At 30.6% G+C, this 26,449-nt stretch overlaps 2 protein-coding genes and 2 long non-coding RNA genes across 5 annotated transcripts in view; 3 read left to right on the forward strand and 1 right to left on the reverse strand.

Moving 5' to 3' along the window:
- Prp16 (ATP-dependent RNA helicase l(1)G0007) overlaps positions 1-26,449 on the reverse strand; it is a 40,138-nt gene that overhangs the window by 10,716 nt on the left and 2,973 nt on the right. Inside the window, exon 1 of one of the 2 annotated variants that reach the window (XM_070110359.1) lies at positions 1,199-1,308. The exons of the other annotated variant lie outside the window; for it this stretch is intronic. The gene's annotated coding sequence lies outside the window, so the exon portion shown is untranslated. Of the gene's footprint in view, positions 1-1,198; positions 1,309-26,449 lie in introns of those variants that run through there. 2 annotated transcript variants of the gene reach the window in all.
- LOC138857545 (uncharacterized) lies at positions 170-1,248 on the forward strand. Its single transcript, XR_011396652.1, has 2 exons — positions 170-387; positions 839-1,248. It is a non-coding gene; the product is annotated as an uncharacterized lncRNA (long non-coding RNA).
- On the forward strand, positions 1,846-4,674 carry LOC138857544 (uncharacterized). Its single transcript, XR_011396651.1, has 2 exons — positions 1,846-3,209; positions 4,539-4,674. It is a non-coding gene; the product is annotated as an uncharacterized lncRNA (long non-coding RNA).
- l(1)G0469 (lethal (1) G0469) lies at positions 13,565-25,571 on the forward strand. Its single transcript, XM_014236404.3, has 4 exons — positions 13,565-14,867; positions 23,491-23,669; positions 23,825-23,929; positions 24,034-25,571. Exons 1-4 carry the CDS (start codon positions 14,318-14,320, stop codon positions 24,124-24,126), a joined length of 927 nt encoding a protein of 308 aa, XP_014091879.2. The 5' UTR covers positions 13,565-14,317; the 3' UTR covers positions 24,127-25,571.

Here is a 26,449-nt window from a genome sequence, read left to right on the forward strand (position 1 = left end):
GTGAAAACATCGTGTGGTTTGCAAGAGAATTTTAGTTATGAAAAGAGAGCAAACTACATCTCTTGTACACCACATGAAATGAGGTGAGTGTGGTGAATTTAGCGACTAAAGAGTAGCACTTGAGTTACTCTTTTACGCCAACGTATGAAGCCACGAACAAAATCTGCTCCAAATTACTTTTTTTCTTATTGTAGATATGTATGTATGTATGTATATAAATGAGATTGAAGTGGCGCGCAGAGCTGAGAGCTAGGACGCCGCTGAGTTGGTTGCAAAAAAACGATGAAAACAAAGACGAACAATAACTTCAACGTTCAATTTAACGGAGCGCTACGTAATAAAAATTAAAAACGGAAGAAAAAATGTAAACAGAACAACGTGCCCGAGGTAATAAAGTGAGGCACAAAGCGAAATGCCCGATAAAACTGTTGAGCAAAACAACAATAAAAGATAATACCTTAAAAGAGGTTTAATGAGTGCACAAAAAGTATATGCATACTTACATATAATTATACATATATGCACATATGTAAGTATTTCTATACGGATCCGTAGTTCCGTTCGCATAGTTTTTGAAAAAGTATAAAACCGGCAGCAAGCTTCTGCGGATTTAAACGTTTTGGCGCTCAAAGAGAAAGCTATTCAAATTCGCAAGGGTTCGAAGAAATCATACATGATTCATGCACAGCTGATCGCGAAGCCAAAATTGTGAAAAAAGTCGGAAAATTGCCTCACGCAACAAATCACCGATGTTTTTTGTAGTTTTGTAGTCTCTCTAATTTCCAATCATTCATTAATATTGATTCATGAAATTGACATTAATTTATTATACTTGTAGGTACTGTGAAAATCACCAAAAAATATGCATATATTCCAAGCAATCATCGTACTCTCCCCATTACACGCGCATAACGTATCAAACTCCTTTGTGGTGCGGTGTTCGATTTGCAAAATAAATCATCGAAGCAGACAACGACGAATATCGTGTAAACCCATAAAAAATGCAAAGTTGAATACACTGTGAAGCAACATTCACATGGACTGGACCATGAACGGTTCTCGTGGCGCGAGGCGGCATCGGTGTGCCAAACGCGGTAATCGTGAATATGCACAGCACGCAAACGAAGCTGAAACGGTGGGCGAACAGGCGAACAAGCGAATGTGCGAGCGCGCGGGTTATTTATTTCCACATACTCACTTTGAATAAATTCAACCTTGTCGAATGCAACAACTTATTGCTTTAAGAAACCGCCGTTGTTTTGTTTATTGCATTTGCTTTTCTTCTGCTTCTGTTGTGCTTTTGCTGATCACAGACAGACTAAACTCATTGACGCGGCGTTGGAGAATTGCACGAGCCAGATTTGTCAGCAGGTGGGACTGAAACGGTCGTGTACACTGCAGCAGACATATTGCATCCGATGTATTGTTATTGCATTCGGGTATTGCAACTTTGTGCAAATAACGGTTGATTTTAATAGTATATGGGGTTAAGCAGGGATGTTTAGTTCTAAAAGACGGCTTGAGAAATATAAGTACATACTGTATGTGTATTAGGACAAGATCTATTTCTTATGTGTGTCTCAAAAAAAAAAAAAGATCTCCAAACATATGTTTTTGTAAGCTTTGCGGGGGGTCTAAGTAAACTGCAGTTAAAATAAGAAAAAACGTTAACTTCAACTGCACCTCTGCATAGATGCATTTCTTATGGCATAAAAGAGTATAAAAAGTGCTTTATCTTGATTTTGATCGAGCCCTTTGTATGGCAGCTATATGAAATTGTAGCGTTTTTGGACAATAATCCATGCCAAATTTCGTGAAGATATCTTGTCATATAAAAAAGTTTTCCATACAAGTACTTAATCTTGATCGATCAAATTGTATGTCAACTATAACCTATAGTGGTCCGATGTCAGCGCATCTGACAAATGAGCAGTTTGGCAAGAAAAGGATGTGTGCAACATTTTAATTCGAAATCCTAGAAACTGAGGGACTAGTTCCCGTATATACTTATACTTAGAAAGATATGGCTAAATCGACTCAAGCTCGACACATATGTACATACTTATATAATTTATAGGGTCTCTACAGCATTTTCTTCTGTGTTACAAACTCGTGGCAAACTTAATATTCCCTCTTCAGGGTAAAAAATTACAATTCATGTACACAATAAAAGATTCAATAACATTTTCAATACTAAAATCGATGTTTTCTGATCAAACAACGGAAGTGGCTAAAGATAAGACTTGAAATATGCACCAATTAATCCCCACAAATCTGTAATAAACGAAGAGACACTTCTTTATTTGTCGCGTTACGTGCTTCACATGCGGCTCGGTCCAAACTTAGTCCTCTCTGCTCTCCATTACATATTTTTATTGTTTCAATTACATATTTCTTTTTTTGTTTTTGATTTGTTTTGTTTTCAATTTTATTTTCGCATTCTACAGACGTGAACGTGACTATGTGAAGCACGACACCGCAAATGACTATTTCGATAATTCAACGGTTATATATACATATGAGTCTAAAAATAGACACAACTCGTTGTAGTATTACATACAAGTATTTACTAGATCTTACGCATATATTATTATTATGTAGTCCCATTTGTAATATATAAGAGGTATGTTTGTTTTTAAACAGGTATATATATGAGAGTGTAATACACGTTCTCATTTCGTATCTCTTAACGGTATTATATCGGAAGTGGGAGTAGTATTTATTTCTCTCCTTATATTGCCCGTTTAAGTGTCTCAAGAGAGACATGCTAACACTCTCATTTGACAGGAGTCATAAGTGCTTTTATTTAATATTCGGCAGGTAATAAACAAGCTTTACAGCTTTTTACATCGTTGATCACCTATTATGGTTAGTTAATTCAACATTTAGCATCATAAATAATATGACTATCATTATAAAATATATAAAAAATATTAAAAAAGAACTTAAGCAGTTTTCTACGCTGAAACTTAGAGAATAGCGTGACAAAATATTAAAATCTTGAAAAGGTAACGAGTTCAATTTCGAATCAATACATCCCATACAAAATTGAACTATGAAAATCGCTTTAAACCGTCACAATGCTAAAAAAATTAATGAACTCTACATCAATACTGACTGGTAGATGATTAATGAAACGATAATGAGTTTCTACGGAGACTACAATTGGATCAAAAAATCTTCGAAAGTGCAAGCGTTAAACAAACAATGTAAGTAATTTATAGTATGTTACGGGGAACAAGCCCTCTAATGGAAGATGAGAAAATATTGTCAGATTTCTTCAGGTTTTATGCATATCCAGTACTTTTGCAAGTGTAAAGAAAGATAATAAAAATGCAAATAGTCTCACAACCAGTTTTGAGCGTATCAGAACAGGCTTGTAAGACACATTGCGGCATATTGAGTCCCACTAAAAAAGTCGAATTGTTACAAATAAAAAAAAATATTTGCCGATCATAATAAATACTTTTAAAACGCGTATCAATATTATTCGAAGAAACTATACCTTGAGATATATTCTATAATAGAGTTACCACCTATAAAACTGTCGAAATATTACTAAATACATACGTATGTATGTGCCAAACATAGAAAAAAGCTTGCCAAAAACTAGTCCAGATTAAATTTAGAAGAGGTTTAGAGGATAAACTCTAAACACTTTTCACAAAAAACTTATAACCCTTGATACAAGAAGAAATAAGGAACCGAATTAGTTATTTTTGATATTATATGAATAAAATTTTGTTTACATCAAAATATTTTACACAAAATTCTACAAAATTATATTTTTAACATCTTTCAGTTTAAATTGAAAATTTTATATTTACCATGTACATAAGTACATACGTACTACATTAAAAAAATTACTTTATTTGCCGCCAGAACGATGACGAGTGTAGAAATACCGAGTTGTATACGAGCAGACGGCGACAATTCAAACAGACAACGTTTTTGCACATTTTATAATTATATGCATTCCAACTTGCGCAGCTACCTTTTTACATAAGAACCATACATAGTGTTTACTTGTACATACCTACATTTGTATAAACATGCATACCCTACAAGAAACTGCTGATGGGCTCACCAATACACTCAAATTTTTTTTACCAGTCGTGACGGTCAGTTTACTTATCAACTTGTAGTTAAACAGAGACATCTTCGAATTATATTGCTTACATGTGTAAGAATGAAATAGCTGAATGCTTTAGTACTGTCACCAGTAATAGTCAAATGAACAGTAAAATGAGTGTCAGTGTTTACGATTTTTCCGAAAGCAAAATTTGTCGAAATGAGACAACACACATTTCCATAGGAGTTTCGAGAAGTTGTGAAATACCTATTTAGCTGTTATTCTGTGCGATGAAGCAAAAGTGTTGCGTGCTTCTGTGCAATAACAATTTTTGTTTTATTAAAAATAAATGAATAATAAATAAATAACGAAATATAATATACGTAAGTTATTATTAAGTTTGAAATAAAATTATATTTTTAGTTAATTTTCATTTTATTTTATTATATATTTTTTTTTTATTCAGGCATTTTGACATAAATTCCGAAATATTCATGAACTGGAGAAACACGTACAGCAGAGCTTTTAAGAGAAACAAGCGTGGAATTAAGTGAAAATTTCTTTTCATAATTTATTTTTTAATTATATTTTTGTTGCACTCCTTTTTTATAAATAAATATATTATTATAACTAATTTAAATTAAAATTTTGAATTTATTAAAGAAATAAAAATTATATTATTTACTGCGCAAAAGAATTTTTCACTTGTGATAGCTTTTCAGTCATAACAGACAATTTTCAGCTAAGATGAATTTATGGTCAGCAATGACTCAGAAAAAGACATGAGACTAAGCAGTATGGATATATAGTGAATCATTTCCGAATGCCAATATGTTAAAGAGAGCACAAGGCTCTTAAGAAAATGATAGAAACTTTTTCAGCTACTACTGTCATATCACCGGTCAGATGACTGTCACTGTTCTTGTAGGTATACCTACATGCATAAATACATACTTACATATCTACAATAATACAAAAACGTAAACAAAAACACTTGAAAGCATTGCTATAAAAAGTTGTTGTGCAGCAGAAACCGAGTACACGAGTCCGAGCTGAATTGAATTGAATGATACGTAGTAGTGACCAATTTTGTGCGAGTACTACATTCTTGCGAATTAGCATTTGAATACATGCCGTATTTAGTCAAAGCTGTAGGTAAATTAAGTTGCTCATATGACAACTGGTCAATAGATGAGGTAGGGTAAAGCGCACTTAAGAGCTAGCGAGAAAAAAGTATACCCCACTAGACTTCAGTTGAAGGTGGGAAGTTCTCGAAAATATTGAAAATAAATTTACTTGTATGGCTAACTTGAGTTTCGGAGTCTCTAATTATGTCAATCTAACTGCGAAACATCGCTAGTTTTAGAAATGAATCAGTAGCAACAGTTTTCTAAAACTCTTCTCGAGGTTTTTATTTTATTATTTTACAGGAAGCTTTAATTAACTGTTAAACCATTGAATATGAAAGAGCTCAAAGTTAACGTGAGCTATAGCTTTCCTCGATTCAACACCGCTTCGAAAGTGGCGAATCAAACAGACAACTGGTATGAAAGAAATAAACTGACATAATAAAATAGGGAAAGAGCCATGTGGACCAGGTTCGATAATTTTTGAAAGCAAAAATAGGGTAAAATATAAATATTTGAAATCCTGAAAAAATACAATGTGTTTGGGGCGTAGGTTCCCACCAAATTTCTTTAAAAAAATAATTTTATAAAAGATAAAATAAAGCATAATAATAAAATAAATTAAAAACTTGGTTATTTGAATTTTCCACATACATTTTGAAGTTATGTGAAAAAGATATACATACATACATATGTATGTATATACTGAAGTGGTACATATTTTAATTATCTACAACATAGTCATTTAACTTTTTTCCATAGGACTAGTAGCTTTGCCGGAAAACGAGGTAAACAGTTTTTGACTCTTGAAAATTCAACCACGCCCCACCCCTTCTTCTTCTCGATCACAGTCCCGCCCAAAAATTATATTTCCTTTAATTTTTGTTGTTTTAACTTCCATATCCAATGATTTTTAACATACTATGGTTTTTTGTCACTTTTTATCATTTTCAAAGGCTGCAGCACTGGCCTAATGCCATTTCAATGAGGTTAGCATCAGTATACCTCGTATTCTATGCAATATATAATATTTTTTATTTCCCTTGCTTAAGCAGATTGGAGCTCAAATATAGCAACCAGAATAAAAGTGTAATTAAATCAAGTCCAAATGTCAGTAACCGATTAAGTGAGTTTAGACGATTTTTAACCTACATATATTATATTTACAGAAAAGAAAACAATAAACATCTGACTTCGATATCCCTGTGGTTCCAAAATGTATTCAAGCAATGTCAAGAAAAACAAAACAGTACGCTATCGCAACGGTCTTTATGGCTACCAGTGACTCTAAAATTTCTCAAACAATTATTCTTAAACCTCTCTAAATTTAAAAAAAAATTAACTCGCACTCTTTTAGAGTTGGAGCATATGTAGAGCAAAGCAATAAAGTCCATTCTAAAATGTGAACAGAGCTTGGTTCTATGATACACTGTGTTCTAGATTTTACATTTGCGTACATAAAAAAGTACCATTGAATGTGTAATACAAATGAGTCGATTGTATTTATTCATCGCGTTCATAAAACTTTGCTGACGTATCCATAAAGGTATTTGCATAAAAAAATATTGAAAGTATAATAGAGCGGATGGCTGCATCATCTCGAGATAATTATTTGTACGAGAAACTGTTGGACCACATAACAGAATACAAACATATTTACTTAGGTATGTATGTAAATTATGCGGACTTTTGAGACAATTCTACAGTGTTTTTTTTTATATCAACAACGACGTTTATCGGAATGTGAAATAGGTGTGCGGCACTACGTCACCTGCTGACGTAGTCAACGAGAGAGCCAGTTATTTGCACTAGGCTACTTTAGTTCACTTAACACATCACAGCTTATCTACGGTGTCAAGGTAAAGCAAAATTTTACTAATCACAGAAAGAAAGTACAGATAAAGAATTAGGCAGATAAGTACAGTGACTCAGAAAAAATAGAATAAATTAAGGTAGTATGTGCAAACGCCTAAATTTGGACACACGAACTCATGCATGGTGTATATATATGTGTGTGTGCATTCGCCCTTGATGCCAATCAAAATTTCACCACATAAACGTCAATCTTTTGAATAAAAAGCTGTTTTTTTGCTGCAATCTAGTCAATAATCAAGGCATTTGCATAAATTATTTTACTCAAGGTCACGAACTGAACTCTTTTTCTTAAGTTTTTCTACTACTGTGGCAGCACTCGTGGATCGAAAATTAAACTTTCTTGCTCACTAACTGTAATAATTGTATGTAAAAGTGTTACGTGCGTTGGAGAACGTTGCAATCGAAATATTTGTATAATCGATAGCGCTCAGCACAATTTATTTCGTGTATTATCTTTTATCTAAATATTTTCAATTTCGATCTCGGTACATATGTATATACAAGCATATATGTACATAGTTCTTGATATGTCAGCTTTTATACGCTGTCAGAAAATGTAGAGCACTCCATTTGACATTTACCCATTGCAGTCGCATTATTAATTGTATTGTTAAATATAATTGTCTAATTATAATGAGTATGGGTTTCCTAAGCGTAGAGCGATATTTTTTAACCCAACGTAGTCGTTAATAATTAAGGGGCACACCTAGTGGGTAAATAAAAAAAAATATTTCTTACACATTACGTTACACCATTACAATTAACATGCTAAAATTTCAAATCGCTATCTTAAATAGTTTTTGATTCACAGCCTTCTAAAGTGTAGCCGCTCAGCTCAATCAGCTTCATGAATTTAACTTTAACTGCGTTTTTCTCAAAACTACATTTTAAAGCTTGAAAAATATCTGTACTCGTTTGTTTTATTTATTTATAGTATTCTATATGATAAATGGCAACTCTATTCAAAATTTTTTTTTATTAAGAACCCTCTACAAGGCATTGCTTAAATAAGTGGCATTGTATAATGCTTAAGTGCACTAAATGTATGATACGTTGGGTATAAAATAAACCTATTGAATTGGTAATATAAAATTCCATAAGTTTTGCCAATTATGTTTGTATCAAATTCCCCACGAGTCCAATAATCAAGCTGTCAATGTCCCTTTATGTCTGCCAGCTGCTGTAAATGTCCCTAATTGCTAAAAAAAAAGTATTGTAATAATAGTAGCAACGCAAATATTAAACTGATTGGCATAAAATGCATATATGTACTTATATTTCATAATATGTGCACAGAGACCTAGCAAATCTAAGCGAAAAAGTTATTATTTTAAAATAGTAAAAATCTGCTTTTGAAGAAGACACAATTATGAAAGCAAGAGAAACACATCTGAACAGCAGTTAAGTGTAGCCTTTAGTAAATAATAATTCCATATGAAGTCTAAAAATAATAAATCTAGTGAAGATTTAAATAGTATTTATAATTTTATATTCAAAAAAAAACGATAATTTTTATTCAATATTGAAATGATCAAAAAGGGTATGAAGCCATAAATTTAATGAAAGGGAGATTCAAACTTACAAATATATACTTACATACATACATATGTATGTACATATTCTGTATGCAACCATTTTGATTTTCTAAGCTGACTGATACAGTCATCGAGCTTACGAAGCGTTAAGATTCTATTGCGCAATTCGAAGCTGAGTGAAATCCACTTTTAGTAGATATATTTATAATGATGTTCATGCTGTCGTTTGATTTATATACGCAGTTATGTATTATGCAAATAAGCACATTAGTTCAAAATTTCGTTCGACTGTGCAATTTGGTTGAACAAACTACATTTACCCCTTTCTTCTAGATTGCACCACGCTTTTATTCCCACTTATGAAGGTTGTCCGTCAGGTTTAAGAAAACTCGAACGTTTGCTGAATTGCGGTTCTTTCTAACATCGAAGTATTAAGCACATGCCGTTTATTTTGCTGATTTTGGAAAAAAACTTAATTACGACTTTTCATTAACCTCTCTCTGAACAGAGTATGAAGTCTCAATTAAAGCTTTCTATCGTACAAAGTGCAAGAAATGGTTCATTGGGTAGATTTGCAAGCACTATAAATGCCGGTATGTATTTATTTCATCTATATATTTGTATATTTTAGCTGCTTTTGTGCGGATAAATTAAGATTAATGCAAATAGAGCTGGTTTAATGCATGTAAAGGGTGAGTCGAGACGAAAATATTTCTTATATCTAGTGTTTAATATTTTATCTCCAGTAGACGCTAACTTTTCTTAAGGAACTCATTTAATAAAATAGGTGTAAGGAAATAATCATTGTTGTCGACTGTTACTAAGCCTTACAGAGCGAAGAATCGAACAAACAACTGACACAGCAATCTTCTCGATTATACTGAGTTTAACTGAATGACTTTGTTGTTTTACACTTTTTGACAACCGAGCACAGAGATGGAGAATCAAATACAGCTATTGACATTGAGATAATTTATTATAATTGCGAAGTCCCTATTGATACAGCCTATACAATGAGATGATGAATGAATATACTTATAATATTAATGGTGCATTGATTAATGTATGTACATATGTATATTATAAAATGTTTATCCATAAATACAAAGTGACTTTTATGCGCAAGCAAGTTGAACTAAATCGAAAATACAGTCGAGGAATTAAAATTGTAACAACTTTATATAATAGTAATGATGGAAAGGCATTGTTTAACGTAATATAACTAAAGACCGGGGTAAATTATTTTATATTTTTAAGGAAAAAGTTTTGAAAACTAAGAAAATAGTTTGAACTTCAAGTTAATAGTTTGCCACTATAGAGTTATAACTCACAATTATAGTATGAAATTATATAAAACAGATTTAATTTCAGTTAGACAACGTTAAAATATAGAATCGTCCAAATGAAAAGTAAGAAAACAAATAAAAAAGTAAATTAATAGATTGGTTAATATGGCAACTATATGCTATAGTGATCCGATCAGTTCGGAAATTGTAGTGTTGCCTTGGACAATCATATATACCAAATTTTGTGAAGATATCTCGTCAAATAAAAAAGTTTTTTCAACCGTTCAATTTGTATGGCAGCTTTGTGCTATAGTGGAAGGGCCGCCAAATCCGCCTATATAAACTAATCCCTCTGATTATTGCAATAAAGTATCGAATGGCTTTATTTAATTTTCTCCTTCTACTTACAAACAACTAATATCAGTTACGTAATTACTTTGCGCTTACAAAAGCCATACAAATATTACACATGCGCCTGTAGTATAGGCCTCACTGTATATTATATTCAAATATCATTATAAAATCAAATGCAAATGTGCTAATCAAAGTGCTTTCTCTGTTTAAGTATTGATTTTGAATATGTTTTCCATATAATTGCATGAGATATTTACAGAACTCAAGCACATTAAAGTTTCGACAGGCTATTACCAGTGTTTAGCAGATAAGCTCGCGCCATAGATGAATTTATACCTATATGTATATAGTAGGTATATAACGATGTATATATTTATAAAAGTAAATGAATATCACACCCATACCAGTTTAATATGCATTCATGTAAATTAATTATCAATTATGTAAGTGGGTGAGTAAATGAGTGCCAGAGTGCCAGTGTGCTCATGTGACGTTTATATTTAGAACGTATCAAATTCTAATATATATTTTAGACCTATTTATAGCACAAAGTTGTTTACAATTTTTCCGCTTTTTACAGCAGCTTATATACATATGTATTATAAAAGTATTGCCTGGTTAATTATGGTCATGTTAAACTGACTTTTGTACCTCAATGTTTATTAATGAATGTATGTACATATGTATGTATGTATATGAGAATAGAAATTTAAATAAACACAAATATAAACACATAATTAGTAGAAATAAACGGAGTTGTGAAATGTAAACGTAATATCTGAACTGAATAGCTGAAAATTATTATATGTATATTTCTATGGAAAGTTTTATTTCGTAAAAAAATAAGCAGAAGAAGCAATAAATTAAATAATGCGTAATAAAAATTATGTAAACTAGTAACAATGAATATTGTATTTGTGAGCAAAATTAAAGTTATTTAATTATTAATTTTATGAAACTTTTAAAACACGAAATTCATGAAATAATTTAAATATTTTTAAAATATATTTTTTTATATACATATATTTAGAATTTTATACGAAAGCTTAGTCGATTTTTCATATGAGCTTACTTTGTAAAATTTTTTTAATTTCTTTTGACTCTACTTCTGTTGTCAGAAATATTCTAGAAGCTTTACGATACGAAGCATATCTGAACATTATTAAAATATTCTTTTTTCAGTGTTGTCACATGCGTAAAAATTTTAATTGTGGAAGTTTCTGTAACAATCTTACAAAATTTATTATAACATTTTCAAAATTATACATTTACCGTTTTTTCATTTTGGCAAGGAATTTATGGTAATTGAACAAATTCGACATTAATATGGTTTTCTGTAAATAATTCCGGTTTTTCATTTGATAACTTCTTACTTAGTTAATATATAGTACTGTTACTCTCTTTGAGCGCTTTGAGCGAACATAATTTCTCTTCACAATCTACTACTCTCTCTGGGTGATTTTTTCTAATGGCGTAAACAAATTCACACGACTTGTATAAAAATCTGGCAACTTTTAACGATATTTCCAAAATAACTAAAGTGAAGAATATCAAAATATCCTTACAAGTTATTGTTATTGTAAATTTATTTCTAATATATAATAATCAAAAATCACGGATTTCAATATTAGTCGTTTAATTACAATACAAATTATTACTGTTTCTCGACTCTCCGGAAGTTGCAAGATTTTACCAGAATTTATTAGATGAGCGAGCAGACACTATATTCTGACAGATAAAAAAACAAACGGGAATATATAGCCTTCTCTCTCAACAAGTTGCAAGATTTTACCACAAAATCGTTCCTTTTTTCTCATTCAGAAGTTGCAAGATTTAACCAAAAAAAAATTTCGGAAAATTCTGTTATAGCTAGGCAAGCACTGGTGTTTATCTCAAATTTTGTTGATTCTCTACCTTTTGAAAATTTCATTTAATGTCAGTAATCGCCGCTTTATTAATACAGTTTTTGAATTTTGAAAATAAGCAAAAATGTAAGCAAACTGTTAGAGCAAATAGCGACATATTTTTACAGTTTTTTTTAAACATGTTATTGTACTTTTTGATGTTATTCTCCCGCTCTGAAAGAATTTTTGTCTTTTGACAGTTCTACTAGTTTTTAACAGTACATGAACAGATCTACTTTTAGTGCAACTAACGGCATACTAGTAATGTTCTGTGAGAGACAACCACCCTTTGTAAACAAAAAACTTTCAAGCAGTACTATTTTTTGTATTTTTTGCCAATAATTCAAGCTATCTCGTGAAATGGTCTCATAAAAACTGTAACGTGACAAAATGAGCTATTAACAGCCAATAATTGTCGGTAAAAAAAAACTGTCGAGCAGCTACTTACATATTTCTCAGACATGCTCAATATGTTTCTAATATTTGTTAGACTCACTGAGCGTCATGATTTCAATAACGGCATCAGAGCTCGAAATGGGTTAGGTCAGGATCAAATACTTGTTTTGGTAGGTCAAGATCACTTATAAAAGTATATATGAATATACTAAATACGATTTCATGTATTTATTTAAATTTAATGCAATGATTTGACGATTGACGTGCATCAGTCAAATTTAAATGAACGTCAAGCAACTGTCATTATTACGCATCTACATATCAATCCAAAACAAAATATAAGAAATCAAAAAATATATCTTAAGTGAGTAGGTTGTGCTGATAATAAAAGATAATGAAGATTATAGGAAAAATTGAATAATTACTTTGTCTGCAATAACAAGAACAATAAAAACCATGTGGTTATACGACAAATTGCACGAAATCATTTGTTAAATATGTGCCCATGCTTTTATATATGTGTATGTTTGTAGGTTGGTATGTATGTATGAATGCATACAGCTATACTTTATATACATACATTCGTAGTATGTAAGTAGGTGTATATATTTATTAACTGCAAAAACAACAAGTTATCTGTTTTCATCTCTCTTCTGCTACAACGCTCTCACTCAATTCTCTCTCTTGACTTTTCGCACGTTTTCAACGACATAAAAAGAGGTAAATAAATTCAACAATTCACCACACTTAAAGCCACATGCATGTATGACATATTGTATGTAAATATTCGTACAACAATACACACAATGTAAACAGACATATACATATCTACACACAAATATTGTTGTAGTTGATGAGTGGGGCCAAATGTTTTTAGGGGGAGTCAAGCGCCAATGTTGATAAGAGAACCAATTGACACCATAGGTAATCTCGCGCTATGTCGTGGCACACAGCTGGGAGCGCGAGCGAACGCCTCAAACCGGCTTTAAATAAACGCATGCAGTGCTGCAGACTGGTATTCGCCTTTTAGGTCTCTTGCAGAGCAGAAGTGAATTTGAATTTAGCGCAACTAAGTGATTTATTTTGCGAAAATTTACGAGAAATAAGGAGAATTTTACAAGTATTTTTCTGAAATAAATTTGAGATTTATCAAGGAAAATATAAAATTTAATTTCAAATAGATTTTTTGGGGTTAAACAAAGTATTTGTACCAAATTTCAACTAACCCACTGCAAACCAAACACAACCAAAGTGCATTTTAGTGTGTCTAGAGTTTTTTGTCATACAAAAACAAAAATAAATACTAGCGAATTAGAAATCATACTTTGGCTAATAGTTAGCTAAAACCAATAGGCGCCAGAAAGAGTGCGTGAGACACGCAACGAACTGCAATTTTTACAAAAAAAAAACAACACAAAATCAAGTGAAAATTTGGTAGAAAATTTTTTTAATTGCAAAACATAAAAAACAAGTAGTGAAAGTCACAAAAGCTAAAAGCTTGCACTGAAAACACACAACAAAGCGAATTAGCGAGCATTTGAAAAGCAAAATTTGTTGTTGTGCACAATTTGCATTCTACGTGCATTTGACGAGCCAAATCGTTACATTGGGTGCAGCAAATTGTTGTTTACGCTTAGCCAATCACACGGCAGTCAGCACTGACCACAGAATCGGTTCCATATTCGCCAACAAGCAAACGCATCAAGGTGCCCGGAACGGTGACAGCGACAGCAGCAGCCAAGCAGCGGACGACAATAAAAGCCTTAAAATGACAAGTGCAACAGCAACAAATATAAATCGCTCGCACAGTTTTGTGAACGCGCTCAAGTGGTGGCCACTGCAGGGTCACAACCAGCAGTCCAATCATGCAGCGCATGGTGGTGGCGGTGGTGTGGGCGCGGGTGGCGGCGGTGGTGGCTGTGTCAGCGCTGGCCCCAGCACCGCCAGTGGCTTGAGTCTGTTGGGGCATTTACACAGCAAGACGGCGACTTTCGGCAGCTCAGTGGCAGTGCAAAAGCTGCGCGAATCCAAGTGGTTCAAACGTGATGAGCAGCGCATTTTCTGTGCCGTTGTCGAGTGCGGCTTCATCGTGGAGTTGCGCAGCAATACGAAAACCACCACCAGCCACAATAAGCGTACGATGCGTAGCAATAGCAGCGGCAGCGGTGGCAGCGGCGTCGATGAGTACGAATTGGATCTCAATAATGACGAGGAGGATGAGGAGGAGGAGACGCTGCAGTTGGCAATGCGGGCGCAGGATGAAAACGAAACACCGATGACGTCATGGTTCGGCATTGTCCTGTGCAAAACGGCTAAAGGTGAGTAAACGAACGGCATGAAGGACAATAGCTGTGCCCACATATACCTACATAGATACATACATATTTATGTATAGAGTAGATATAAAGTGGGTTTGTTAGGTATTTATGTGCAACAACATTGTATATTTGTATGTGCTTGCGAAGATAGCGAGGCTTTGTTGACGATTTTGGGGCGTTGGGTGCCTCAAAAGTGAGGCTCCTCGTGTTTGCTGTGCTGTGCTGTATACAGCACTGAATGTGTATGCTTGTACATTTTTAGGTCAGATTAAATGCAGGGCCAATGTACAGCAAGTGCTCACATATGTACAAACACACATACACATATATTTATATGAACTATATTTATTTATGTGCATAAATATGTATGTATTTAAACAGCTTGCTAAGCTTGTGTTGTAAACAGTAAAAGATAATTTAAGTGGAATGCATTGTTTTAAGTGATACATACAATACAAATGTATATACTAAACAAATTATATTATTTCAAAGTGCAGATATAATCCTTTTTTCCGCATATTGTGGGCAAGTTTGGTGTGCAAAAATGTATATTTTTATTTAAACTTAATTGTACTCTAAACATAAAGTATCTGAAATATTGCACATGTCCCTTTCGGCCCAAGTAGCTGCTCATTTGTCAGAAGCGCCGATATCGGAGCACTATACCATATACCTGCCATACAAACTGACCGATCAGAATCAAGTACTTGTATGGACAACTATTGTATTTGACATGACATCTTCACGAAACTTGGCATAGACTTTTATCCAAGGCAAGGCTACAAAACATATTATTCAGATCGGAGCACTATGTCATATATGTACATAGCTGTCATACAAACTGACCGATCAAAATTAAGCCCTTTTATGCGAAACGTCTTTATATGGAGAATTATCTTCACAAAATTAACCTTTTTTCTTCTTTTTTTTTACTAAAAATAATAAATTTTTATTTTTTTTTTGTTTTACTAACATATATAAAATATATATTTTATACTAAAACGCATATTTTATACACTCATCCCATGATGCTTGTACTTAAATTTTTAGCTACAAGTATATACATACCTACATATGTACTTTGTATAGCCTATAACATTTAATTAGATAATTTATGCCGCATTCATACATACCCATATAACTATTGTATATGTACATATGTACTATATTAAATAGTTATATATATATACAAACATATGCGCACGCGACAAAATTATATAGGTGAGACTGATAATATTTATTTTATTTATCACAAAATCACGTGTGTTAGTTAAAAGAAAAGAAAAGTGTGCTGTGAAGCTGGGCAAGTTCATTTGTTTACATACATATATATATATATGTACATACATATATGTACATAAATTACCAATTTAAAAGTCAAAAGTATCATTTTGTGCCAAAATTACCATTTAAACCAATTAAAAAAGTTTTCTACTTAAGAAATTTTAATTGCAAAATATGTTATTCCCTTTTTATAAAAAAAAATAAAGAATTTTCAGCTAAATTGTGCTAATTAGTCTAATAGGCCTCGTTGCGCGCGTCATTTCTTGAGCCGTTAGGCGATTCAATGATACGCTCGAAGTTTTCAACGCTCAAAGCTCGTCAATCACAACACGGGCACACGTTTAATTTAGACGATTTACGATTTTTACGAAATGCCTCAAATTGTTGTAGATTTTTGCCATTAGAATTAATTTTATTTTGCAAATAATTTGAAAAAATATTACAAATGTGATTGCATTTGTATAATCGATGGCAACACGTGGCTGTAAATATATAATTGGCGCAAGATGGCATTAGTAGTATGCTAAACTAATTGTCAGACACTTTCTAAAGCACGCAAAGAAAAGTGCTAATTGTTGTTTTTGTTGTAACGAAAGTAAAACCGATTGTCTATTACTGCTTTTCTATAGTTTATATTTAAATTAATATTTGCTTTATTATTGAACTACTGAATAGTGTCACATAGTTACTGTTGTTGTTGTCATTAGTGAATATTTGCACAAGTACAGTGGTGTATGGTAGTATTGGTTTAAAGCAGTAACAAACAATTAAATTTTTAAAAAAGCCCAAAAATATTTAATTTTTTAAGTCAAAAAAATTATTTTATTATTAATTTTCAAAAGAGGGGAAAAAATATTTTTTTAAATTTGAAATGTTTTAGAAAATGCATAAAAATTATAATTTAATTTTTTTTTTCAATTTTCAAATCGAATTTTAATAACTTTATATAGTTCTTTTAAATTAATTTGCGATAGTGAAAAATTTCTCTGGAATTAATTTTTATTTTGCAACTAACAGATCATACTATATATAGCTGGTTGCTACTGTTGTTCCGTCCGCCCAAAATATGAGATTAATAAGTATTTATAGCCAATTCAATCACACTAAATTTATAAAACTTTAATCCTTTAATAACTCATACAGTTATAAAATTATGAATCAAATCTTAAAAAGGTAGCAAAACCGCAAAACTGAAACTAAAAAAAGTAAACCAATAAATATGTGTGTATGTATAATAAGTATGTATAAGTCATACGCGTTTATTCCGTGAGACGTCATTTGAATTGCTTGAACTAAGCAATTACACACACTTGCTTTGTCTAATATAATCTAATCTAATCACCTGTTAAATAAGCAATAAAAGTTCTCAATGGAAAAAAATCGTATTTCATGCAAAAACAAAAAATTCTGCAATTTCATTATGATTTTTGAAATACAATACGCCGCCGACTAAACATTTGCGCCAACGAAGAGCAAAACAAAATAAGAAACGGGGCCGAATAGCGTTTGCGTTCACTGTTTCATACCACAATTGGTAAGAAATAAATAAATACTTGTAAACGAAGAATGAAACGCAAGAGCAAAGCTGCAGCAAGCGACGCGAATCTTCTAGAAACACCGAAGCACTCATGGGTTGTGAACGATGTGCTGCCTGGCACATATCACACGCAGCCTAATTTCGAGTGTTGACATAAACCGTGTGAAATCACTTGAAAACGTCAAAAATTTAAATGGAGAGCGCAAAGAGCGTAAATATAAGCCAATAATCAAATAATTAAAACAAAAATAACAAAATGTTATAGCATTTCATTAATTAATGCCTGTTGGAACGCGCTAAAACTAGTTTCTAATCTAAGTATATACAGACAACTCTAGAGTCTAGTCTAGCTAATTGGTATAGTTTCTAACGGTTATTTGCTATTATTAGCCAATTAAAAGGGCGTGAAGTAGGCCTAGAAATGATACGACGCATTCTTCGTCGCATTCCTCGGCTACAAGCCGTAATTTGTCCAGTTACGCTACGAGGCACAGGCGGCTTAGATATTTCAAAATATACATATAAAACATATGTACATACATGTGTTGTATATAGATATGTAAGTATGATATCTATAAAGTGAGACCAACAGATATAATTTGCGCTGAAAATGTAAAGCGGAAAACACATTGGCTTGGGAGCCAGCGCTTATGGGCGCTCCGTCGATCGTTCAGTTCATGATTTCCCACATTTACCCAGTGTGGCGCCTTATTTACAAGTTTTATGTTTTTACATTAACATTTTATTACTTGTTTTTAGTTGCTTTTGCCGTATTTCTTTTGTATTTGACGGCGCTCAGCAGTGAAGAGCATGTCGTTCACTCTTAAATTGCAACTCACCACACTTGGGGGGGGCGGCCACTCTTATCACGAGGCACGTAGGCAAATAAGTGCATATGTTTGGAAATGTGTAGCGCTTTATTGCTGATTGCCACATCTTCGGTTCAATGGTAAAATAAATTCTTGAATCGGGTAGGTCCTGGGAGTTGTCTCAGTTGAGTGGAGCACAAAGGTGCATCAGTATATAGACTTGTATGTACATATGCTTGTATTCAAACCGTATGCACTGAACTACTTCTGTATAAGTATGTATATAATTCTGTATGTATGTATGTATGTATATATGTATATATATTGATATGTCTGTATGAGTAGTTGCGCATATGCTTTTGTCGATACATACATATATAAGTAGTCGCGTGCTTTACATCTATCGCAACTTTTAAGCACTTGAGTAAGTCGTCTTATTTGCAATATAGATAGGCAGGCAGTTGTTGTTGTACACGCAAACGCGGTAAGCGATAAATTAATTTTAAAGTATTAAACGCTTTCATATGTTTGCACTGCACTTAGCCACGTCCGTAGGCGAGGCGATATTGCAAGTGCCTAACAAAATTTAATTTTTATCTTTTCACATAAAAAAAAAAAAATTATAGAAAATTTAAATATGCTAAAATTTTCAAAAATCTAAAACCCCATAAAAATTGTTTTAGCACATTTTTTTCAATAAAACATATACCACTTTACCACTTATTTCAATGAAAACAAAACTTAATGCTATGTCTTTACAACCCTTTTATGCCACAGCGCTGTAATGAAGGCAACATTTGTGCTGCTCGGATTTTTTGTTATACACAATTTATCGCACACATATGAAATACACCATGAAGTGTGGAGAAGTTTTCTGCACATTTAAATTAGAATAAACAAAATAACAGTAAATTAGAATAAAACGTTTATTTTTTCTCAACTAAGGAGAGTTTTTAGTAACTAATAAAAAACGAAATAAATTAATATAATATAAATAAAAACATTAACAACAGAATAATATAAAATAATATAATAATAAAGTAATAATACAAAAATTAAATGCGCATTAACTACAAATGGACTGAACTATCTATCATATCCCCATTTTTAATGGCTAATATAATATACTTCTTATAATTAAAATTTACGAGTTTATTAGATTTTGATGAGAAGCAAAAATTTTAGAGATTTTTTATGCATTTTTTTAATAAATAAAAAAAAAATTTAACAAATTCTAAAAACTTAAATATGAGTAAAATAAATGCAATTTGGTTAAATCAAAGGGAAGGGGGGTTAAATAAATATATATTTTTCTATGTTTTATCTCTTATTTTTCTTTCACTTTTTAAGAAGATTATAAAAAAATTGTTCACGTTACAATGTCTATTGATGAGGTATAAAAATTAAATTAAACATAAATATTAAATAAATTGTTGTAAATCATTACAAATAACAGTTTTTAAAAAGAAAATTTTAATTATAATTAACTCAGGGGTCTGTAAATAATTTGATAATAAATTATGTACAAAACAAAAAAACAACAAATAAAAAACATAAAAAAATGAACAAAACGAAATTAAAAAAATAAAAATAAAATTAAATATATAAAAAAAATTAAATAAAAATATAAAAAAAAATATATATATAAAAAAAAATAAAAATATAAAATATATATATAAAAAAAAATATATTAAAAATAAAAATATAAAAAATATATATATAAAAAAATATATTAAAAAAATTAAAAATATATTAAAAAAAAATTAATTTATTATAAAAAAAATTAATTTTTTAAACAAAGATTAAAAAAATAACAAGAAAATAACAAAAGTATACCCTTCACAAATAAACAAATTTTCCTACAAGAACTTGATTTTGATCGTTCCGCTTGTATGACAGCCATATGTCATAGTGGTCGAGAATACCGGTGGTTCCGATAAATGAGCAGCTTCTTGGGAAGAAAGGGAATTTCAAAGCAAGATTTTATCTCAAAAACTAAGGGTCTAATTTTTAATATACACTGCTTAGGGTATAATAAAGTATTTGCCATTAATGTTCTTAGTAGGAAACATTCTTTCTAAATTCCTATACACTTCTTATCAACTTTGTTTATACAAAATACTTTTTATCTACAGCTAATTAAAAGACAAATTATTAATAGTTTCAGATTAATAGCTAAGAACGACGACTACATAGTACTTGTATTTCAATTGCAGGCCATCTAATCAAATTATTTATTTGAAAACTACACTTACATAGTTATACTTTGAATGAAGTTAGATTGCTTTATATATGTATAGATTAAATATATACATATATACCTCATCATATTCAGTACGATATGGTTTTCATACTACAACAAATTAGTTTAATTTAACAACACACAATGTATTTAAAATAAGAATTCTCGGTTCTTATCAGCAATTTATAATTATACGCGAGGAAAATATGCTATCTCCTCAATAGGGTAAAAAATATGTAACAATAAAATTGCATAACTCAAAAGAACAAATAGCAAATGTCTTACAAAACTCGCTTAGCATATGCGACTTTAATTGCAAACACAAAAAGTGCACATGTCGAAACTCGTGTTTTCGAAAAATAACGGTTACTACACACATACAAACATTTGTATATATTTTTATTGTATGCTTTGCATTCTTCAGTTATCATTTGAATTTTTACAAGTCTTTTAGCAATTGCAATAATTGTTAAGTGGAATTACTAATCATAAATGCAAGTTTCACATTTCCACACAAAGAAATAGCGATCAACAGGCAATAATGAAAGAATGAAATTTTCCACAAAACAGACAATTAGGAAGCAGCTGCGACTTTCAGGCTAAAATTGCTAATACAATTAGAAACTTTTTGTGTTAGAATTTCATTGATAGCTTTGGAATATTGTCAGCATGTCATCACATGCTTTGGGCGAAGTGAGTAATTATGTAAAAGAAATACATTCGCAAGTTTTCATATACATATGTACAGAATTTTTTTTATGAAAAATATGAATTTCCAACAGCTTCCAAAACAAATTCCATTTAAGTCGTGTTTCATCGATATTTTCATACAAAATAATAAATTTTGAGGCTATAATATATTTTTGTAAACATTAAATTACAGAAAAATCGTTAAATAATTGGAGGTTATGTAGAAAAATAAAAGCTAGAAATGTTAGAAATCGCAGCCTTCAGACATAAACACACATACAAGATGCATATCCATATACGTATGTGTGTGTATGTACATACATATGTGTATCAGTTAATTAATGAGCCTTCATTGGCGCACAGAGCATCGTTGATGAGTTAATAAATTATGACCGCTAAATTACCGTTACACTGATAAACCCCTATTTATTAACCTTGTACGTCGTTCACACAGATTTTATTGAACTATTGCGGTATTTATGGAATAGTTGATTAGTGGACAAAGACAATTGCTGATTCAAAAAAAAAAACAAAAACTATAATAAAATAAATTTAAAAACATTTAACCTTAAAATGGCAAATACATTAATCTTTTCTTTGAATACTAATAATTTCAAAGTTTTTCAAAATTTAATACAAACAATTACATATTTATGTACACAATAAGTCTTGACATATAGCGACACGTCACGTACACCTTAAACAGAACCCTGTTACATACATACACACAGTCACTTCAACTAATTGTTTTTTAGAATGGGAAAGAGATTAAATTGCTTGTTAATGAAATTTATAGGATTTATTTGTTTACTTTAGAACCGATTGTAATTTGTGGTTGGAATGCGCATTTCAGGGCTATTTTTAGCTCGGCTGTTTTCTTGTAACTGATAAGGCTTATTTACTATTTAAAAATCAATTAACAACATACAAATTGTGATTTGTAAAAAAAAAATAATTTTATTAAAAAAAACTTAAATTAAATTAAAAAATTAAATTAAATAAGAAATAAATAAAAAAAATCTAAACTAAAAAAAAAAAATAAATAAATAAAAAAATAACATACAAAAAAATAAAATAAATAAATAAATAGAAAAATAAAAATAAAATAATTACAAATGAAATAAAAATTAAATGGAATCTAAAACTAAAAAAAAATAATTTAAAAAAAAACAAATAAAAAGAATTTTAAAATTAAATTAAATGAAACAAAATAAAAAAATGAAATTAAAAAAAAAATGGAATTAAAAAAAAATAAAATAAAATTAAACAAAACTAAATTTAAAAAAAATTAAATTAAATTAAAAAATATAATAAAATAAAATATAAATAAAAACTAAAATAGAATAGAAATATATATAATATATAGAAAAATATATAAATACCTGAAAAAAAATTAATAGAATAATAACTTAATAAAATAAAAAAAAATTTAAATAAAATAAAAATAAAAAAACAACTTTTAGATAAAATAAAAAAATTAATTTATTGTAATTAAATAAAATAATAACACATACATAAAATTAAAATGATTTAAAATATATAAATAAATGTACAAAATGTTATAAATATTTTATAAAAATTAATAAAAAAATATGGAATATTATATAAAAATATGTATCCTAAAATTGTATATACAAGTATAAGTTAAAATTCCTTTTTTAATATTGAAAATTCGAAAATAATAATACTCTTGATTTCAACAGAATTTATAAAAAGCTACACTAAATCTATCAACAAATAAACATGTATACATTTATACAGCTTCAGCTTTATTTAGACATAACAGCATTTAACCAAGTTAGAAGTATCTTGGCACAATGAACTTGAGAATGCATTTTTAAAGCGCAAAATACACATGCGCTTGAGCTTGATTTATAGCACTTCTTTTGCTCTGGAATTTTACCCCGAAATAAATTTATAAATCTTATGTGCTTAAAAATAACTCAATTATTTGCATGCCATATGTACATATAATATGTATGGTATGTGTATATTACACAGCATATTAAAAATTTTGAGTAACAATAATTAATCTAACTTTGCTTCTCGCTCTTCTTGCAGACAATAAACCCAAACCTGAGACGATTGAAATCTACACTGTGAAAATACGTGAAAGCGGTACATTCAAAATGCTCAAACTCACGCTGGAGGATATCTGGAATCAAGGCTGGGAATTGCGCATCAATAATTTCGCCGACAAGGAGAAATCAGCACACAATGAAAAGGACATACGCAATCAGGTTGGTGGTGGACAAACACAAATTTAGCTGTACATACATACGTATATAATTATGCTACAATAAAATTATTAAAATAGTTATTTATTATAGAAAATATATGAAATAGTAAAGCATGTGGCTCATTAACATATTTTATTTTCTTCGCACACGCACAGGTGTCCTTTGCGCGCAAGGCCAAACATAGTCTCTGGAATAATAACAAGCATTTTGTGTACTGGTGTCGGTACGGCAGCCGCCAGCAGGACGTGCGGAAGCGACAGGTTGGTACAGTGACGTGCATATAACTGTACACACATAATATAATGTTATATAAATGTATGTTGTATAAAAAACATAACCACACTTTTTTATTTATGCATTGCAGATGTCCGAGTGCGTGAAGTGGGGCAGCGTTGGCATGAATGCCGGCATGATATTGCTCATGAACAAACAGAAATCCTACTCCACCTCCAAGTGAACATACACATATACACAGAATTGTTAGCGGCGTAGAAGATTTCAGCAAATCCAGTGAGGATTCACGATCAATCGATCAATCAAAGGAGAGAGATAAAGAACGAAATACTGTACTGAAGTTAAGCAAAACAAAACAAAACAAAACAAAAAAAAACACAAACCAATTGTAAGCACATGTCCAGCTGCTTATTTCATAATTGATTTCCAATAAGCGACTTACAAAATTATTTACTTTAAAATGTTATTGATAAAAAGCGTAGTTCATAAATATTGTATTATTATTGTTTAAAATGCACAGATTGGCATGTAAACTTGTTAAACCAAATGAAATGCGCTGCTCAAATCACAGAAACTTGTTTTTGCAAAAATTTGTTACAAATGTTAGTGCGCAGGCGCCGCTTAAACGTGAAATATATTTAAAAAGAAAAAACTTACATAGAAAAAGCAAAAAAGAAAACAAGTATTATGTATGAAAAACGCAAACAAAATTGTAAAAAATTTAAAAACGCATTAATTTACTAAAAAAAAAATGTACTTCAGCGACAGACATTTCGCATAACTAGTAACGAGTTATATAAATTGCAACTTGCTAAGCAACCAAAGTATTACTAAAGGAGCGGTTGGCAACTTTAACATGTTTTTGTAAACAATTTTTCGTTATTATTATTTTATTATATATAATTTTTATATAATATATAATTTTTATATAATATATAATTTTTATATAATATATAATTTTTATATAATATATAATTTTTATGATTTCTCATTAAGTGACGTAAATTAAGTTGCGCGCCAATTCTGACATACATACACACTTGTGTACATGCGTATAACTCGCCGTTAGGCGCACGTTCTTCCTCTCGCTGATTATGATGATTGATTGCAGTGAACGGATCAGTAACCAAGCCCCAGAAGCCTCCCCCCTCCAACATAATACAAAGAACATTCACACATGCACACATGCATACACATACATACATACGGGTATGCATAATGTGTTAGTACTCAGAAGCAAAACAAATATCAATCAATAATATGGAACTATTGTAACAACAAAAACATTCATGACCTTAAAGTTGTTAAGTTGTTGTATTGTAGCTTTACTTATTGTACAACAAACTATTACTTAAGGATACATATACACACATACATAAAACATTTATATAAGTACAATACAATATATACATACAATATATATAGTTACATACATATATGTATATGTATATATAGGCATTGTGCGCTCATCTCTGCCACGACGAGTATTGTATTACAGTACCCGTTACTGACACACTGTGAATTTCTAATATGAAAAAAGACTTGATTTCTATTTATATAAGATTTAAGATTTATGTACCCAAAAAATGAAACTGTAAAACTTTAGCATTGCATGCATATGCGTATTGCCTAATATAGCGCTAAATAAACTTTAAAAGTTTATCCTTATTCGTTTTCGCTGTGGTCTATTGTGTATATGCAATTATTATATAAATTTCGTTTATTTATCTATGTACTGCAAGTATATATGTATTTGATATTTATTATCTAAGTGAAGCTGCAAAACTTATGATTATTATTATTGTTTTTATCGCTGAGAGAAGCGTTAGCGTGTAAACTAAGTTTTTGCATATGCTGAATGCATACGGATAAATCTTACAACAATGCTAGTGGAAATTGATGTGATCTGTTTTGTTTATTATAAAACATAAAAACTTTAAATTATATCATTTTTAAGAAGTAATCAATAAGCGAACACAAACACTTTACATACATATGTACATATGTATGTATATGGTGAATATCATGAAAATATTCAATAATATTGCTGGCGAATTCAGTGAATCGCAGTATTTACATAAATTAAATTTAATAGAAATGATATGTAAAAATATCGTATTGTATTTAGAAATTAGCACGTAAGGGTTAAAGCGATAAGCCGCTCTGATATATATGAAAAGCTTATGATATTGAATTAAAAAAACGTTTTTTTTTTGCATCGAAATTTGAATAAAGGTTCGTTTTTTGACAACAAAAGTTGTAAGCGTGTATTTCTTTGTAAGAATGTGTGGAATTTTTATCACAAAAAAAGCTGTTAGCTATAATACCATTCACAAATAAAAAGTTGCCATACAAGAACTTGATTTTGATCGTTCAGTTTATATGACAGCAATATGCTAGAGTGGTCCGATCTAAAAATAGATATTATACCATTGCTTTCAACAATAATTTCTACAAAATTTCGTGAAAATACCGCGTCATATAATAAAATTTTCCATACAAAGACTTGATCTTGAGCGATCAGTTTGTATGACAGCTATATGCTT

Source organism: Bactrocera oleae, chromosome 5 (assembly GCF_042242935.1).
Source record: "Bactrocera oleae isolate idBacOlea1 chromosome 5, idBacOlea1, whole genome shotgun sequence".
Lineage (NCBI taxonomy): Eukaryota > Metazoa > Arthropoda > Insecta > Diptera > Tephritidae > Bactrocera > Bactrocera oleae.